At 58.0% G+C, this 19,125-nt stretch overlaps 1 protein-coding gene across 1 annotated transcript; it reads right to left on the bottom strand.

Annotated features, from left to right (window-relative positions):
- Nucleotides 1–4,455: 4,455 nt before the first annotated feature.
- PRDM12 (PR/SET domain 12) lies at nt 4,456–18,672 on the bottom strand. The gene is given in 6 exon segments (XM_030293649.1): nt 4,456–4,481; nt 4,484–4,864; nt 6,186–6,297; nt 14,863–15,018; nt 16,392–16,582; nt 18,450–18,672. Coding segments are annotated over 6 exon segments (1,089 nt in total).
- Nucleotides 18,673–19,125: the final 453 nt, after the last annotated feature.

The following is a 19,125-nucleotide window of genomic DNA, read 5'->3' as shown; positions in this document are numbered from 1 at the left end:
TTTTTTTTTAATTTATTAATTTATTTTGAGAGGGAGGGAGAGAGAGACAGCACGAGTGGGGGCGGGGGGACAGAGAGAGAGGGAGAGAATCCCAAGCAGCCTCCGCAGAACCCGTCGCGGGGCTCGAACTCACGAAACCGAGAGACAGCATGACCTGAGCTGAAACTAAGGGTCGGAAGCCTAACCGACCGAGCCACCCTGGCGCCCCTCCGTGGCGCTAAGCTCGTCCACGACTTTTTCGATGCTTCTTCTGCCCCCTTGTATCTGGGCAGGCTTGAGACTGTTCAGACTGACAGCATATGTCGTCAGTGCCTCTGTGTCACTCTGGGGATGGGTCGGAATAGACCCTGCAGCTGCCAAGGGTTCTCTTGGAGCCCTTGTCTTTGAAGCCCCGAGCCCACGTGCGAGAAGTGTGACTTCCCCAAGGCAGCCACGCTGCAGGAAGCAGTCAGAAGGGGTGCTAACTGTCCACCATCCATAACTTTCGCCACTTTCCACAGACACGCATCCCAGCAAGCCAGCTCTGAGGCGGGAAGGCAGCTGAAACTTCAGGACAGCTGTTCCTGTTTCAAGATATCCAAGAACAATGGACATAGCAAAGGGTAGGAGTAGAGTGCGTGGACAGCTGTCTCAGATGCCCTCTGCAGGATGCCCAAAGGAGCCACCACCCTTCTCACCCAGCAAAGGCATCCCTGAATTAACAACAGCTTCCGTTTATTTTTTTTTAATTTTTTAATATTTATTTTTGAGAGAGAGAGAGAAAGGGACAGAGGACCTGAAGCAGGCTCCAGGCTGACAGCACAGAGCCCGACGCGGGGCTCAGACTCACAAACCGTGAGATCATGACCTGAGCCGGAGTCGGAGACCCAACCGACTGAGCCACCCAGGCGCTCCAACAACTTCCGTTCATGGAGCCCTTACTCTGTGCCGGGTACCAAGCCTCATCCATTTACCTGCATCATCCCACTGAATCCTCACGACATCCTTTCCCATTTGAGGAAACCGAGACACAGAGACACTAATTGACTTGCCCTAGGTCACACAGCTAGTGAAGGGAGGAGCAGGGTTTCAACCCCAGGCTGGGTGGCCTCTATCTGGAGCCCTCTACTCCTGGAGTTCCTGAACCATGCAACAAGATGAGAAAAAGAAAGAAAGGGCATCTTGATTACAAAGAAAGAAGTAAAACTGTCTTTATTCGTAGACAACACGATCGTGTAAATAGTGGTCCTAAGGAATCTACAAAAAAGCGTAAAATGAGTAAGTGGGTTTTGCAAGGTTGAAGGACACGAGGTCCATATACAGTGCTGGTCTACACTGCATCCCTGTGGGATAAGCAGAAAGCCCTTTGGACCGACTCCGTGGGTTGCCTGGGCAGCGGTTGGCCTACTGGTCCTCATGAGCATGGTTTCTAGGGTCAGCCGCCCTGGCGAAACGTGCTCTGCCAGTCGTGGCTGGGTGACATGGGCAAATGACTTCTCGTGTAGCTCAGTTTTCTCCTGCATCAAATGGATATTAATAGAGCATCACAGAGGGAAAAAAAAGAACATCAGCTTCGTGGGAGGATTCCCAGAATAAATGCATTTAGATCCCTAAGGCCGGAAATTTCTGTGGCTGTGTTTGCAGGCTTTGCGGGGAGGACGGGGTGTGCACTCTGTGGAAAGGGGCCCGAGGCACCTCCTGGAAATGCCAGCACACTTCATTCAGTACAAGGTCAGCAGCAGGCGTAGCAAATGTGCTTTAGTCTGCAATTACAGCCTGCTGCCACCAGGTGGGTTCCGGAGCCGGGGCTGTGGACCCTGGGATCTATCTGAAGCAGGGACTTCACAGAAGGGAATTGTCTATAGGGAGTGATACAGATTTTTGATCGAGGGCCCCACTGACTTCTCTGAGGTCTGACTTCCCACGCTCCTTCTTTGGGAAGCCAACATTACTCTCTGGGAGGCATGGCATATGGGTCAGGAGGGTGTTTAACTCCGTCAGCATCCACAGGAAAGGGGATTCAGCTTTTTTTCGTGGAAACGAGGCCTCCGGGGTCTACAGCGGGAGGAGGGTAATACCGGGGGCCACTGGAAGGATCAGAAGTTTGGTGGTGAGGTTTCAAAGGAGAGGCGAGGTTGGTGACAGGGGGAGAGGAGTGCCAAGGGTGACTTTCCCCATTTAGCCGAGGGGAGGACACCCCAGATGGGATGTACATCCCTACCCATGCCCCCATCTACCAGGATACAAGACCAGTCCCCCAGAGTATGGGAGTCTTTCGGAGTACCCGAAACTCCAAATGGGGATGGCCTGAAGATAAAAGTGTGAATTCAGGGGCGCCTGGGTGGCTCAGTTAGTTGAGTGTCCGACTTGATTTCAGCTCAGGTCATGATCTCATGGTTCATGGGTTGGGGCCCCGCATTGGGGCTCCACGCTGACAGTGTGGAAACTGCTTGGAATTCTCTCTCTCCTGCTCTGTCTGCCCTTCTGCTGTTCTCTCTCTCTCTCTCTCAAAAGTAAATAAAAACATTTTAAAAAGGGGTGAATTCAAGTGCCTTCAGGTATGTGTGTGTGTGCCCATGTACACACGCATGGCTTTATGAGGATGCACAGAAGTATCCCTGTGGGATGCCAGTGGCTTGGAAGCGTGACCCTTGGCTTGCACGTGCTGGATTACAGGTGTGAACTCACACTCCCCAGTGTGCACACGTCCTCCTGGCCGGGAGGTGCTGGAGAGGAGAACCAGGGCCTGGCCCTGCACTATGGCCTTCCTGCCCTTTCGTCTTCCTCAGGGAGGGTCTGGAAATGGGTGCCCAAAGCTTTCGGAAATTCTAGGCACTGGGAGGGCACTTGGTGGCCATCTGGGTCCACCCGCACTGGCTGTTTGAATTCTTTCAACTTGTTCACAAAATGGGGGGGGGGGGGAGTGAATAAAGATTTTGGGCAAGTAACAAAGTGGAACACCAATATCTGAGAGTCAGCGCTGGGAACCACAAAGAATATGCTCGGCCCCGTCGGAGGTTCCCGGTTGCTTTGAATTGTGGCCTTCTCTTTAGGAGCTGACACCCCGGTTGTGACAGAATTTTCCTTGGGGAGGGCACAATGGTGACTTTCAAAAGCAGTGAAACAACCCTTCTTCCCACCCCCTCTCCAGTTGCTAGGCCCCTTCCATATTTCCTTTTCCTGCGGACAAACGTGTCGACCCCTTCAGATGCTAAGTGATAAATGTTCCAAGTAATTTTTATTTTAGAATACAAGAGAGGTACAAATGTATTTACAGTTGTACATATACAATCAAATAATATATATCACAGTTTCGTAAATATCCTTTTAGATAAATATTTACAAAGTTAAAGTGACCATTTTCTGGAAGTAGAACACAGTTTCTTGAAAACTCTATACATTTTATACTTTTCATTACTATTATAGTTTCTTTAGTTTACAAAACGCCCTAGGGAATTCTGGTAAAGGACTGCAAGGTGGGACAGGCGACACCAGAGGGCGCCCTCGGCCAGAGTTTGGGGAGACTCCGGAGGAGGCAAGGAGGGTGCGGGTGGAAGGGGCGAACCCCCACCCCGCACCCCCGCCGCCCCCACGCCCCGGGATCCCGCACTGTTTGGAAGTTCTTTGCCGGCGGAGAAGCCAGTCTTGCCCTCCTCCCGCAGGCGTGTGGCCAGAAGGGGAAGGGAATATTCCTCTTACCAAACATAAATCAGACATGAAGGAGAGGAGGCATGGCTCCAACTCTCCCATTTTACAGATCGGTAAGGGGTAAACCGGGGCCCAAAGAGGAGGAGGGCCTCGCCCGGGTCCTCCGGTGGATTTCCGTTTGCCCTCGCGCTCAGCGAGCCTGGCACACGCACAGTATTGGTGCTTCGGTCCCTCCCCGGGAGCCGGCTTTGGGACTAAGGTGGCCAGAAGGAGAGAAGAGCCCGCCCACGAGGGAGGAGCAGGTTTCAGGTCTCTTCCGGCTGCCCCCGAGCCCCGCCAGCCCCCAACTCTCAAGGTCGTGTCCGTGACTCCCGACCCTGCGGGGGCACCAGTCCCCAGAGGCAGCCGGAGGTGCGGTGCGCGCACCGGCCCGCACCCCCGCCCTCAGGCCCCGGGCGGTCGTCCTCCCCCCACTCCCGAGCTCCCCGTCCCCGCTGAGGCCCCGCCACCCCCGAGGGATGCCAGCCCGGGCAGCGGGGAGACTCGGGGGCGAGGCCGGGCGTGGGGACCCCCGAGGAGGAGGAGGAGGAGGCCGATCAGCCGCCCGTCAGTGTCCTCACCTGCGAGACTGAACGGAGACTGTTTGCCTAGGGGGTCACTTCCGGGGCGCACCTACGGCGCGGGGCACCTCTGGCCGGAGCGGGGTGGGGGGGGGGCGGGGTCGAGTCAGGAGTGAGCGCGCAGTCCCGGCCCGCGCCGCGCGGGCGGGAGGCGGGAGGCGGGAGGCGGGGCGCGCGGGCGCGGCGGGCGCGGGCGCGCGCGCGGCGCTCACAGCACCATGGCCGGCAGGTGTGCGCGGCCGCGGCGGCGGCGGCCGCGAGCGCGGGCGCGTGCGCGTGCGGCGCGGGCAGCGCGGGCGAGTGCGCCTGCAGCGCGGCGCTGGGCGGCCGGTGGCGCGCGCTCTTCTGGTGGGCGCGCAGGCCGGCCAGCTGCGAGTAGGCGCTCTGGCACACCTGGCACTTGTAGGGGCGCTCGCCCGTGTGCAGGCGCACGTGGTTGCGCAGAGTGGACGACTGGCTGAAGCGGCGGTTGCAGAAGCGGCACACGAAGGGCTTGTCCAGCGTGTGGATGCGCATGTGCGAGCGCAGGTTGCTGCGCGAGTTGAAGCCGCGGTGGCAGATGACACAGCGCATGCGGCCCGCGGTGCCCGCCGCCGAGTCCGCCGGGTGGAAGTCCTCTGGCCGCGCGGGCGGGGCCCCGGGGGGGGGGGGGGGGGGGGGGGGGGGGGGGGGGGGGGGAGAGAGCAGGCTCGTTACGACCCGCGCCGCCGCGGCCCGGCACGCGCGCACCCCCCGCCACGCGCGCCCTCCTCCCGGCCCCGCCTCGGATGGCCCCGGGGCGGGCGGGTGCGGGGTCCGGAGCAGACCGGTGGGCGGGATGAGAGGGGCGTCTGGGAGCCTGGCTTGGGGTCAGATAGGAGTTGGATCCAGACTGTGCTGAGACCTCGAGGCCTTAGTGACTTCGCCTCCGAAACCTCAACGTTCCCATCTGTAAAACGGGGACCTACAACGACCTCATGGGGCTATGCACAACTTGGCCAGATGATCACAAAAACCTGCACTTTACCTCCCTTAGCCTGTATATGGGAAGTACGTGGCTCAAAGTAACCTTCTATAAATGACTGTTTTCCATAAAAGACCCCCCAAATACCATTTATTCATCCCACAGATATTTCCTGGGTGCCTGTTATGTACCAGGGAACTGCGCCTCATTGTTCTCATTGCTGAGATGGAAGTAATAATAGCATCAGCCCCAGAAGCTGCTGTAAGGATCAGAGAAATTAGTGTTTGCAAAACATTAGCCGCAGCGCAGGGTCTCAGCTTTGTCCTCTCAAATTAAAGATGACCACATTTCGCGAGGGCTTTAGGAGGACCCAAGTGGGATGATAACCTGTAAAAGGTTTAGCTCGATAAACTTGGCATGAAATAGGTCTTGTGCAAGTGGTCTCTATCGTGATGACCAGTGACCCCCCACAACCCACGGAGGCAAGGCACACTCTGCCCCACCTTCAATCGACATGTTTATACCAAGCACCTGCCCCAGGCCCTACACCGGGGACAGAGGGGCATGTACATCGCCAGAGCTGGAAGGCAGTTTAAAGATCATCTCGCCCAACATCTTGCCTTCACAGATGGAGAAACTGAGGCAAGATGGTAAAGCAGAGCTGGATCTCAATCCAGGCTCCCACTGCTGGGCCCCTTGCTCCTTGCGCTACACCCTCTGCCTCTCTGGTGTCTCCCCACGGAACCTGCCCCCAGATCATTTATTTTATCCAGGAAACACACTGCTGTTCATGCGGGGACTGCGGTGGGCAGTTCCAGGGGCATCGGCCTGCTTGGGCCAATAGTCTCCTGTGCTCAATACTGCTGGAGATGGAACCAGGATCCCCGGAGGCCAGGAGCCTCCCTGCCACAAAGACATGCGCGCGCACGCACACACACACACACACACACACACTCTCATTCTGGGTTCATCGTGGCCTCATAGAGACTACCTACCATGCTTGTTCTTTTTCTGCTCCTCCTCTAGTCCGGGCACACCAGGGATCCCCAGGAACGTGTTGTGTGAGTTTCCATACCACACCAGCAGCTCCTGGTCAGGGGGGATCATCTACCGGGAAGAAAGCAGGAGGGGGTTAGGGAGACAGCGGTCCCAGGTGTGAGACTCAGGGTGTCTGCACATCCCCCCTCCCCGCTCCCCCTGCCCCGGAGCCAGGAGGCAGCTGTCCTCTGCCTGCCATGGAGATGTGGATCCAGTGTCAGCCCCGAGAAAGCCACCCTAGGCGTCCCCAGCGAGCTGCACAAACATAGAAGTCCGGGGGATGCTCCGTCTGGCCCTCTGCTTCCCTCTCCCAGCCCAGGCCTTCTCGCCATCTCTGTCCTGGGGAACACTGCGGGGAACACAGCTGCCATCCAGCCACGTAAGAGCTCCCGAACTGGCAGCAACAGAGCGAAGCCTTGTAGCAAACAGAAGTTCCGGAAGAAGGTAGGCCAGAAAACTTTTCGTTTCTTACTGAGGGGAACCAGAGTCAGCCAGCCCTCAGGTCTGCAGGGCTGAGGCAGGTGTGCCCCAGGAGCGTGGGCTGCGGGGCACCCCAGGGGACTTGGTTACATCTGGCCTGAAAATGTTCTGGCAACACCTCTCATCCAAAGCGCCCACAAGGCAGCACCACATCACACGTGCTTCTGTCCCTGTCACTGTCTCTGCGGGACTCCTTTGCACACGGCAAATGCTAGAAAAGAAGCATTCCGATTGAGAAACACCCTCACCTCAGGAAATACTGGGGCACACGGACCTAAAATCCATTTCTATGGGAGAGAACTTCACAAATGATGACAGGGCCACTCCCCGGGGCGGGGGGGAACCTGCCCCAGGGAAGGGGTGAAGGCCTGGACAGTCCAGGGAGGCTGTGGAAGGCCTGACGTGGCACTAACCATAAACCCCACACTCCGGAGGAACGGGGGGACATCCCAAGGGGCCCGCCAGGCCTTTGGCGACAGCCAGTTAGCCCCTCCCAATCGGGGAATCTTCAGGCCCCGGCAACTAAGACAGATGAGAGAGTTGGGGCGCCTGGCTTTCTCGGTCAGTAGAGCACGCCACTCTTGATCTCGGGGTTGTGAGTTCGAGTCCCATGTTGGGTGTAGAGATTACTTAACAATAAAATCTTAAAAGGGGTGCCTGGGTGACTCAGTCGGTTGGGTGAGTGTCCAACTCTTGATTTTAGTCGTGGGATCAGGGTGGAGCCTGCTTGGGATTCTTTCTCTCTCTCCCTCTGTCCCTCTCCCCTGCTCGTGCTCTCCCAAATAAAAAAATAATAAAATAAAATAAAATCTTAGAGCGAGAGAGAGACAAAGGAAAGAGGAGATGGGCCCCACCCTCCCAAGCCTGCACCCCCCGAGCTGACTTTGGCATTCAGCCCGTGGGTCACTCTCTGACCTTCCCAGAGAAAGCTGGACACCCCCAGGCAGCAAGTGGTTTGTTCGCCTCACGGGTCGTCCACCATCTAAACGGAGTTGCAGCACCAAAGGTCACACGGAAACCATCTGGGGGTATCTGGAATCACTCAAGGATAGGAGCCCCCTCCCTCGGGCTCCCTGGTTGCAGAGAAGGCCCCGCCCCTTCCGTGGGGCTCTGGCCTGCAGACCCCCACCACAGGCGGAACACTTATGGCCACCACCGCTTCCTTCCCCCGGTCAGAGCTAGGACAACCCTCAGACCAGCCGGCTCTGCTCGATCTGAAAGGAGAGGAGTGGGAGAGGGCAAGTGTGTGAGGGGGCCTCGTCACTGCGTCCTCCTAAGACTCAGCCCGGGGTCCCCGGGTCCCTTCCCAACAGCTCCCCCTCCCCGCCCCCACCCATGGGGCATCACGTCGAGCCCTCAGGGTCAGTGAGTGACCAGAAACCAAGCAGAGGATGCCAGGGTTTGAATATGGAAAGTGCAGCCCCCAAACCCCAGGAAAATTAGGTGGTGCCTCAAAGAAGGCAGGCAGACTAGAACTTGGCACCACAGGGACAGTCCTCAAGGTCATTCACAGTCATGGCCGCTGTCCCAGAAGTCAGCGGGACAGCGGTGGAGGCCCTGCTGGAAAGGGGTCAGAGAAGACAGAGGTTTTGTGAGTCCCCCTAGAAAAGACGAGGTTGGAACTAGAACAATTGACGATCAGTTCATTGTCAGAAGGCTGCTCTCTGAGGGAAGGTGTGGAGAGGCCCTCTGCCATGTGGTCCCTGTGTGACCCTAGGCCAGCCCTTGGCCTCTCTAAGCTTGTCTCCTCGAATGAGGGGGTGGGGGAACATGAGCCCTGAGGTCCCCCAACTCTGACACTCTGATCGTAAGTCATCTCCCACACCGTCCCGACTCCTAGTTTCCGTTTCCAGAATCATGCTTCCAAAGCAATGGGCTCCCCGTCAGACTGTCCCAACAGGAGACACTCCCGCAGAGGGTTCTGACTCGGGACCTGAAGTCACGCTGTCAGGGGCCACCTGGGCTCCCTAGCTGCCGAGCCTGTGACCTCGGGCAGCTTGCCTTCCGTCGCCGGGCCTCAGTTTCCTCGACTGTAAAACAGGGACAGCACCATTGCTCTGGTCTCACGGGGTCAGGGCTCCTCAGAGCCCCGCACATAAACCTTGGCGAGGTGGACGGACACAGGAGCGCTTGCTATAATTTTCCCGAAGCCCACCAGCCTCTCAGGAAGCTGGCAGCGCTCCGTGGAGCATCAGGTCCCCCAGTGGTCCCCACAGAGCCTGCAGTGTGGCTCCGGCCGCTGGCACAGTGAAAGCCCAGGATGACTGGTGGCTTTGCCTTCGGTGACCCGACAAGAGCACAGGCTGGGGCCGCATGCGCCAAGCACGGGAGCCCGAGATCGGGCCACTGCTTCCGGCTTGGCTGGGGCGGGAGCACCCCCAGGGAGAGCAGTGATGTGCATGGGAAGTTCAGCAAGCCCCCGGCGGATGTCGCCCTGATCTTCGCCTCTACCTCCAGACTCTCAGTGTAGGAATCAAGGATCTAAGTCAACACCAGCCTTCTCCTTGTAATAGACAATAGCGATTGTTATTAAATCTAAAATGAACGCGACAACAACAATGGTGAGGAACCAGAAGCCAAGAACATCTGGGACTGCACAGATTCTGAGTATTATTATTCAAAATGGTCGTTTGGAGGGGCACCTGGGTGACTCAGTCGGTTGAGCATCCGACTTCGGCTCAGGTCATGATCTCGCAGTTTGTGAGTTCGAGCCCCGTGTCGGGTTCTGTGCTGACAGCTCGGAGCCTGGAGCCTGCTTCAGATTCTGTGTCTGCCTCTCTCTCTGCCCCTCCCTGGCCTGTATTCTGTCTCTCAAAAATAAACAAACATTTAAAAATCATTTTAAAAATGGTTGTTTGGAATATTATTTAAAAAAATTTTTTTGAAGTTTATGTATTTACTTTGAGAGTGAGCACAAGGGGGGGAGGAGCAGGGAGAAGGAGAGACAGAATCCCAAGCAGGCTCCACGCCATCAGCGCACAGCCCCACGCGGGGCTTGAACTCACGAACCGTGAGCTCACAACCTGAGCCGAGATCAGGAATCAGACACTTAACCGACGGAGCCGCCCAGGCGCCCCAGGAATATTATTTTTTAAATAAGAGCTTCAATATCGACTCTTGATACAGAGTGACGCGTGTATTTACCAACACATTTTTTAGACGTCCGAAAATTAATTTTACTAGTTAATTTCAGAAGTTGAAACCACGATGCAGACACGTTGACCAAAACGTGTCAACACATAAGGGGGGGTATATAACGAAAAGTAACTCTCCCTCCCATCCTGGACGCCCAGCCACCGTCGCCAGTTTTCTACGCTTCTTTCCACAGAAGGGTTTGTCATTTTGAGACGATTAAAACATGCTGACTTAAGGTTCATGAGGAGCAGAGTGAATTCTGCTTTCTAGATGAGATAGCGGATTTTTAGAAAAGCAATGAACAAATATTACTTTCAAGCTGTATATATACATACACACACACACACACACACACATATATATATATACATATACATATACATGTACATATACATATACGTATACATACATACATAAAAGAAAGAAAATCTCTGAAGAAGAATCTCCTGGAATTGGGAACGACACAGCTCGCCGGATCTGGAGAAGCCACCAGCACTGGGGAAGGTCGGAAGTGGAGCCTCTCAGATCTTTCCCGAGCTCTGGGAAGCCAGCGGCAGCCCCTGACCTGGACATCTAGTCTCCATTTGCTCACTGGGACCCCTCATGCAATAACCCCAGAGACGGAGACAAGGAGACCCTCAGACCGGACCCGTAGCCTCCTCCCTGAGATCCTGGCGCCATTGTCCACAGACTCCCAGGGTCCCGGCAGCTGACCGCCTGAGAGCAAAGAACAGCCACGGTGCCCGTCAGGCCTTCCAGATCCTTCCGTGGTGTCTTACGGCCAACACTCTGGCGTGGCCCTGGCAGGACTCTCCACTGGAGGCCGGAGAACCAGAATCAGCTATTTATTCACTTTTCTGGACATTAGGCGCTGGCTCAGGACACACAACAAAGCAAATAATTCCCAAAGAAACCGAGTCGCGTACCATAAAATCTACGTTGCCAAGACTTGGGGGGAATATCGGGGCCTGAGTCTTTCCTTGACAAATTACATAATCGCTCCACTCATGCTCTTAATTTCTATTTTATTTTAGAGAGAGAGTGCGCAAGGAGAGGAGAGGGGCAGAGAGAAAAAGAATCTTAAGCAGGCTCCGCGCTTCGTGCAGAGCCTGACACGGGCCTCAATTCCATGACCCTGGGACCGTGACCTGAGCCCAAATCGAGAGCTGGACGCTCAACCGACTGAGCCACCCAGGCGCCCCTCTCAACTTGTGCTTCTTAACCTTCCCTATCAGCCCAGAAGTTTTGTTCTGCCCCATTTCTGAATTTTTATTGTAAGTGGAAACCGGCCGGCTTGGGGTTGTTTTCCTAATAAAAATTTATGCCGCACTATTGAACATGCTCCCAGGAGGCTCTGAGGCCCTCCCTCCCTTTCCCCGGGCGGCGCAAAAGCCCTCGTCTAGAAGGATCTCCGTGTCATCTGGACGAATATCAATTTCCATTGTGCCACAGATGTCCTGACACACCAATTAATAGAGTTCCAGCAAATACATATTGGCCAGGGAGGCCCCATGACATGGTGACCAACAGCTTTGCCCTGGGGGGGGAGGGGGGGGTCAGACAGGCCTAGATTCAAATCACAGCTCGCCAACCTCCTGCGATCTCCCTGACCGTTAGTTTTATCATCATTAAAACGGGGACAGTGAGCGGCGCCTGGCTGGCTCAGTCAGTGAATCATCCATCCGACTCTTGGTTTCGGTTCAGGTCACGATCTTACGATCTCGTGGGTTCGAGCCCCGCGTCAGACTCTGCGCTGGCAGTCCGGAGCCTGCTTGGGATTCTCTGTCTCCCTCTCTGCCTGCCCCGCCCCTGCTCGTACTGTCACTGTCTCTCTCGGAATACGTAAATAAACCTTAGAAAAAAATAATAAGACGGGGACAGGGGACCGTGATAGTGTCTCACAGAGCTGAAAGGTCTCGATTCGTAAAAAGTTGCTCAGACCTTAGGTCCAGGCCCCCATCCTGGATGCAGCAAGACTTACTTGTTCAACACTGAGTGGTCACTTGCTATGTGCCCGGCGCTTTCTAGAAATGTCATTTTAGGCACCTGACGTTCCAGTAAATGCTTCTGTGGCCAAATCGACGAGGAGAATGGCCCAGCAATAGCAGCCAGATGCCAAACCCGCCTGGGGGTTCTCCACCGACTGGCTGGCCTTGAAACCCCAGCCCCATCTGGAGGGCTACTATTTTGTATTTGTGGGGACTTCGAGCGCAGCCGCCGTGTGTGCTGTTTATTGCAGAAAGATGTTCCTTCCCGTTTTGGGGGGCAAGTAATGGGTTCCCGTTACGGAAAATAAACAGCAGCTCTGAGTTGACAGAAAGAGTAAGACAATGGATCATGGCCAAGGCCCAGCTCCTCGGCCGACTCACACACACGCGCAGAACAAATGGCCCACGTATTCCAGAGGCTTCGGGGAGTGGCCCGGGGGAGCAGCAATTTCTTCTGGTGGAGCCTAGAAGGGCCAGGGAGCGCTGGCCTCGGCCCTGAGGCACGGTGGGTGGTCACCCCCGTCCAGACCTGGGGTGTGCAGGTCCCATAAGTGGAATCTCACGTTGCCACACAATGGTTTGAGAAGACTGCCATCACGAGGAAGGTGTCCAGCTTCACTTATTAAAAGTAAAATGAGGGGCATCTGGGTGGCTCAGTGGGCCGAGCGTCCGACTTCAGCTCAGGTCATGATCTCCCGGTTCGTGAGTTCGAGCCCCGAGCGGGCTCTGTACTGACAGCTCAGAGCCTGGCACCTGCTTCAGATTCTGTGTCTCCCTCTTTTTCTTTGCCCCTCCCCTGCTTCTGCGCTCATGTGCTCTCTCGCTCTCAAAAATAAACATTTTTTTTTTTAAAGTTTAAATGAAAGTAAAGTGACATTTTGTGTTTCCTTGTCCCTCACCCAAACAGTCCCCTCCGTAGGCTTGCCAACCCTGGGCAAGCATTAACGGCAAATCAGTGGTGTTTAGCTCACAGTATCATATGTGATACGATTTCCTTCCCCTTATCCTTTTCTCTCACCTTAAATCCTGATGAAATGCAGGGTTTTATTTTTTTGATCTTATAAATTCAGATTCCTCCCTGGAGATACCCTTCAGCCACTGTGCCCTCTGACTCGGAATTTCTGTAGAAATTTCTGTTGATGTTTCCTGACTCTGGTGAGCCTTGGGCAGGGACACCCACACCGGGAGATGAGACTGAGAGGCCCCCGAGTCTGTCCCAGCCGGGAGTCCTTTGGCCCGAATCGTGTGAACGTTCCTATTTTCTCTCATGCGCACACGCGTGTGCACCTGTGCTCGTGTTATGTGTGTGCACGTGAGGAACACGAAGGGTGTGCGTCCCCGGTCTCTTCTGTAGCGGGATGGCCGGGACTCAGTGCGCAAGTAGGAGGATGTGCGAGTGAGGCTGGGAGGGTGGGAGGGGTGAAGATGCAGGGGGTGCTCTCTGCTGGCAGTGAGGTTCAGCCACACCCGAGGCCAATTTGAGGCCAGCCGGTGGGGGGGGGGAGGGGGTCCTTGTTCCCACAGAGTGGTGGCCCAGCCACATGGTCACAGCGGCCACCTCTGTCCTGGGCCTAGGCCACCTTCAGCCCTACCTTCACGCAGCCCCATGCTGCTCCCCCTCACTTGAACCCCAGTCCAGAAACTGCACCTGGCTTCACCCTCCTGGTCCCCCTCCACTTCCTGGCCCCCCCACCAGGGCCCACCTTTCAGCTGGGACCCACTCCCCGGCCACAGGCAAAGACCATCCTGCTGTCATCTCTGGGAGATTTCCTGGAGCCTGGTGACGGAGGGACAACTGGACCCCGGTTCCAGAAGCTGCTAGGCCCCAGTGCCCCTCAGGCCTTAGAAAGACTTGGGGCTTCGAGTCCCTGGGAGAAAATGGACTACAGGGAAATCATTCTCCTTCAGACTCCTCCAAAACTCAACCAAGCCCAGCCCCACCCTAAGGGACACTGCCCCCTTCTGCTAGCGGAGTGGAAGAATGAGGTCCAAACAAGTGTGGGGGGAACATCCCCCTGCTGTCCCCCCCCCCCCCCACACACACACAGCCCTTACCACCAATCTGCCATGGGGAAGGAGGACAGCTTGTTCCACTCCGGGCCAGATGGTAAGCAAATTTCCTACCAAGGGACACTGTCCAGGGAGGGTCCCGACAGCATGGCCATCATGGCGGCCACCAGTCGGCTTGCTTTGCGCCGTCAGCCCCTCCCCATACACCGTCAGCTTTTCTGCCTCTGCCCAAGCGTTTCCCTATTGGGAACACCTCCTTTTCCCATCCTCCCGAACCTTCCCGTGACCTGGGCCTGGCTTAGCTACCCCCAACCATGGGATGTGATATTTATGTGTCTGCTCTCTCTCCCTCTCTCTCGCCTCCAAGAAGTTCCACTCCACACGGGCATTCGCACTAACATTGCCCCCGCAAGGCTCGGTGAGAGCTCCTGAGTCCGTCTGCCACCAAGTGAGACCCAGCTTCCTCCTCGTGGAGTCCTCCCTCGTGGAGTAAATGCACAAGGATTATAAACGAGGATGCATACACAGAGCCTAGGAGAAGCCTTACACAGCAAGGGATCAATACGTGATAGCTGAGACCAGAGTCGTGATCCACATGTCATGAGCATCCCACGCGAGCAGGACAAGGAGCTAAAATGCCGCAGACACAGTGTCCTCCCTCCCATCCAGATGTTTTCCCCAGGCTGCCTTCCCACGTCTTGCTCTCCGTATCTCTTGGCTTCTGGACCCCAGGACACCCTAAGCAGCTATCCAAGGACCTCACCGCTGAGGTGCTCGCGACATCCACAAGGGCATCAAGTCACAAGTTCTGTCCTTTCTGATCCACAGCAGGAAGCCTGCCACGAAGTTGGTGCTCCCAGGGACCGCGATGCGTGGGCCCCGGTCGTACAGCCTGAGCAGGGCCAGCGGGGCCCGAAGGCAACACCCTTCCATCCCCTGCGGTTCCCGGGACGGACGCGGCTGCCTGCACACCTTCTCCCGGCCGCCCCACGCTTCCTTACACAACAGGACACACGCTCACCTCAATGGCCTTGTAGAAGATGCTGGTGCCAATCTGGACGACCTCCAGGTTCTGCTCCTGCTCGTTACGCGCGCACTTGATATAGGTCATCCAGCTCCGGTGGTCCTCCTGGCTGGCATCGATGAAATAGCGCACCGTGCCGTCCTCGTTGAACACCTGCCCGCAGGGAAACGAGGGACGGAGTGAGGCAGGCTGTGTCGCAGGCGCCACCTGTGGCCGGGCCCAGGCCCGGCAGATCCACACACACACTCTCCCCGTGCTCGCAACAGCCCCAGGAAGGGGAAGCAGCTCTCATCTCAGTCTTCCAGCTGAGAAAAGGGAGGCTCGGAGCAGCGCAGTGACTTTCCGGAGGCCAGGCAGCTAGAAGTGACCAACAGGGAGTCGGTCTCCCGGGCCCCACGGCCCCTGCTGCCAGGGGCTCCCCATCTCCAGAAGAGAAGGGTCTCCAGGGATCACTGACTGGACAAAGTGGTATCCAGCTAACCCCCTGGGGATGCAGAGGTGCTCCTCAAAGCAGCGGAGAGCACTGGCCGGGACCTCAGAGGGGGGGACACGGGAGCCTGGAGAGGGAAGACTGGCTCACGGTGACACCCTGGCCTGGCCTAACCCCCCTTGTGGGACCTACCAAGAATAGTCAGAGACCAAGCTGGACCCCAGCTTGCTAACCTAGCAACAAATGGGACCGGTAACTACTGGCCCAGGCCTCCAGGGAGGGAGGAGGTGAGGTCAGGAGAGGCGTCTGGACCATCGCCCTGTTCCCTTCCTCCTGCTCCTGTGACCAGAAGCAAGATGTGTCATATTGGGCTCCTCCAGGGACGGTGAGGTGGGGGCTGGGGGGGTGGATCCATGGAGGGAGGGGGAATGAGATCAGGGAGAGGGTGCTCCGAACACCCCCGAACCCCCGGCAGCTGCTGCAGGGGTCCGGAGCCCCAGGAGGCGGAATTGTTTGGGGGAGTGGCTTTGTCCTCCCTGGCGGAGGAGAGAGGGGTCAGAGGGCCTGGGATGAATGGAAGCTTCTCTGGGCTTCCGTTTCCTTCTGTAAAATGGGAATAATAATTCATAGGGCTGCTGAGATAGTCTGGTGGAATGTGGGCTCCTGACCTGGAAAGCTGACTCAACACCAGTTTGTCCCTGATCATTTCCAGTTGTCATCATTCTTCCTGGGCTGAGAAGCCCATTCCTAGGAAGAACCCACAAGGCCGGGTGGCTCTGAGGGGTTTTCCTTGCAGCTTCCTCCGGGTTCCCTTCCCAGCAGTCGGCAAAACCCTGGGCAAGCATCGGCCTCTCCTGCTCTCTCAGTGCCCTCCTCTGCGAGTTGGGGCCAACAACAGTCCCAAGGGTTGGCCAGGGGGGAGGAGGGTCAGATTTTCCAAACAATGGCCTTCCCGCGAGTGGTTTGGGGAGGCTCCTTCAGGCATACAGGTGCGGGATCCGGCTTCAGGGCGCGCTGGGGCGCCAGGGACCAAGCGGCGTCTGCCTGACTCCAGGATCCCGCCCGCCCGAGCCCCTCTCCCCCGGCTGGAACCTACCTCCCACATGAGGTTGTTGTTCTTGCAGATGTCCACATGCTCCGGGGCGATGACGCGGCCGGTGAAGGGGCCCATCTCGGTGCCGGCCTTGATCCACGTCTTGGAGAAGATGCCGAGGCCCTCGCCGGGGATGGAACTCTGCGCGATGATCACCTCCGCCGGCAGCACCAGGCTGGACAGCTTCTGCACCTCTGTGACCGCCGCCGGGGCAGGGGGACCCGGTCAGAGCCTGAGGCAGGGGATGGCCGGCTCTTCCCCACCAGGGACCCAGGCCCGTCCTGCCTGGCCAGACCAACCCCGGGCCCGCCCTGGAATGACTCTGCAGAAGTCACTGGGGTGTGTGCGCGCGTGGAGGAGTGGAGGGCGCAGGGTGGAGTCTCCTCCATTTGCAACCGGGGGACCCTCCGTACCTTCCAAAGCAAGAGATGCTTTGGGGCTCATTTCTAGGGACGCTTTTCTTTCCTTCTTTCTTTTCTTTCTTCCTTTTTTTTTTTTTTTTTTTTTGTCTCTCCACTAATTCTCAAAGCATCCACAACCTCCCTGCTCTCCACCCTGGAAGAGTTCAAGAACTACCGTGCCCGTCGCAGCGCGCGGGTTTACAAATGGGTAAACCGAGGCCAGCTCCCAGGAGGAGGCGGTAGCCAAGACGAGACCGCCCTTCGGCCCCGGCACTCAGCGCTCACGGCGCCTCCCCGCACGGAACCTAGGGCGCCGTGGAAGGACCCCGGAGGCGGCCAGCGGCTCTCACGCTTTTCGGGGTGCGGAAGGCCCCGCACCTCGGGGCGGACTGGCGACAGCGCTGGAAAGAGACCGCAGGCTGCGGGAGGCGGCGGAAGGTCCAAAGAAACTCGGGCTGCGGCGGGCCGCCTTCGGCGCGCTGCGTGTGACCCGGGACCCGCCTGGGTCCCCCTCCGCGCCGGTGATCCGGGGCGCCAGAAAGGGCGGCGCCCGGATCCAGGCGAGCCCTGGAAGTCGCCCCTCTGGGCGGGAAACAGCCGGGAGGCCCCCAGCCCCCCGGGGAGGGGTCCCCCGGCCGGGCCCGGCAGCCGGAGTGGGGGCGGCCAGGCGCACAGGGGCGTTTTCCATGTCTTACAAGGTTCCCCTCTAAGCTACCTGGGAAAATAGCCGGCGAGCGGGCCGGCTGAAAGGGGGGGTTAAACGGTGTCCATTGCGGCGCGGCCGGCAATTTGTCACGCTGTTAAAGTGATAGCATTCATTCGGCTCCATTCGAAAGAAATTGCTAATTCTAAATTCATTAGCCCGGGAAGAATGCTGTAGCAGTAAATTGTAGCTCAATGCGGAGGGGACTTGTTTAAAAGGGGCCGAGGAATTCCCCTTACAAAAAGGGGGGATTAGATGGTTGACATAGCGTGAATGGAAGTGGAATTAGTCTGCACGGTAAATTAAGAGAGGAACAGAAATCGTCACGGGGGAAGAGAGGGCGACGCGCAGAGATGCCAGCGGCGGGGAAAGATATTGTTTGCAGGTTGATGAATGAGGAGTAAGAACTTGAGACATCTTAAAGAAAAGAAACTTTTCTCGCTCTCTCTTTCTCTCCCTCGCTCCCTCCGCGGCTTTCTCTCCCGGCCCGCCCGCCCTCCGCCCCCTCCCCAGCCCCCCCCCCCTTTTAAAGTTCTCGGTTTAAGTGGGAACTTTCGCGGGTCAAGCCCAAGTTAACTAAATGAATTTTAAACCCCTTCTTTTTGAGTCAACTGCTATTACACGCCTAGTAAGGCTTTAAATGCCGGGAACCCGCCGGCTCAAAGGGGCGAGGGGCGGGCGGGGGGGGGGGGGGGGGCGGAGAGCCTGGGGGCGCCGGGCCCCGCAGCCTCGACGCGGCCGCTTCCCGCCCCGCCCCGCCCCGCCCCGCCCGGGCCTCACCGCTCGCGCCCCGGTTCGGCTTCCGGGAAACTGAGGCCCGCGGAGCACCTGCAGCGCCCAGGCTGGCGCGAGCGGCCGCGACGCCCCTGGTCCCGGCCGCGCCCCGGGCGTCGCCAGGCGGGGAATCCGGGGCCGCCGGGAGGAGGGGACGCGACCGGCCTCGACGGCGCGACTCACCGCCGGAGAAAGACTGCGCCAGGACCTCGGCGGTGAAGGCCGTCTTGGGGCTGGCGTGGTGGCTCTTGTCCTCGAAGAGCTGCTCGCCCAGCACGTTGCGCCAGCGGCCGTACAGGAAGCTGTGCAGGATGTCGGAGGTGATGACCTCGGCCAGCGCCAGCCCCGGCGCCTTCAGCCCGGTCTTGAGCACCAGGGCCTCCGCCGGGAGCACGGAGCCCATCATGGGCGGCCCGGGGCTCGCCGGCGCCGGGGACGGACGGCCGGGCCGACGCGGGGATGCGGCGGGTGAGAGGGGAGCGGAGGAGCGAGAGAGGAGGGCTGTGCTGGAGGAGGAGAAGGAAGAGGAGCAGGGGGAGGACGAGGACGAGGAGGAGGAGGGGGAGGACGCAGGAGGGAGCGGGAGGCGAGGCGGGCTGCGAGGAAAGTGAACGAGGGGGAGCGAGGCGGAGAGGGAGAGGAATCAGCAGAGACGGCAGAGGCGGCGCGGAGGGCCGGAGAGAGACGGGGGTGGAGGCGGAGGTGGGTGCGGGGGGTGCGGGGCGGGTGGGAGGCGGGTGGCTGCCGAGAAACGGCGGCGAGGGGCTCTCGGACGCGCGCTCGCCTCTCGCACACCCGGCCCGGACGGTCTTCCCCTTGGCAAAATCTCAGCGCCTTTATAGGAGCCGCAGTGACCCTC

Source organism: Lynx canadensis, chromosome D4 (assembly GCF_007474595.2).
Source record: "Lynx canadensis isolate LIC74 chromosome D4, mLynCan4.pri.v2, whole genome shotgun sequence".
In the NCBI taxonomy this organism is placed as follows: Eukaryota; Metazoa; Chordata; class Mammalia; order Carnivora; family Felidae; genus Lynx; species Lynx canadensis.
The sequence above is the reverse complement of the archived record's forward strand: the minus strand, read 5'-3'. Positions and strand labels throughout refer to the sequence as shown.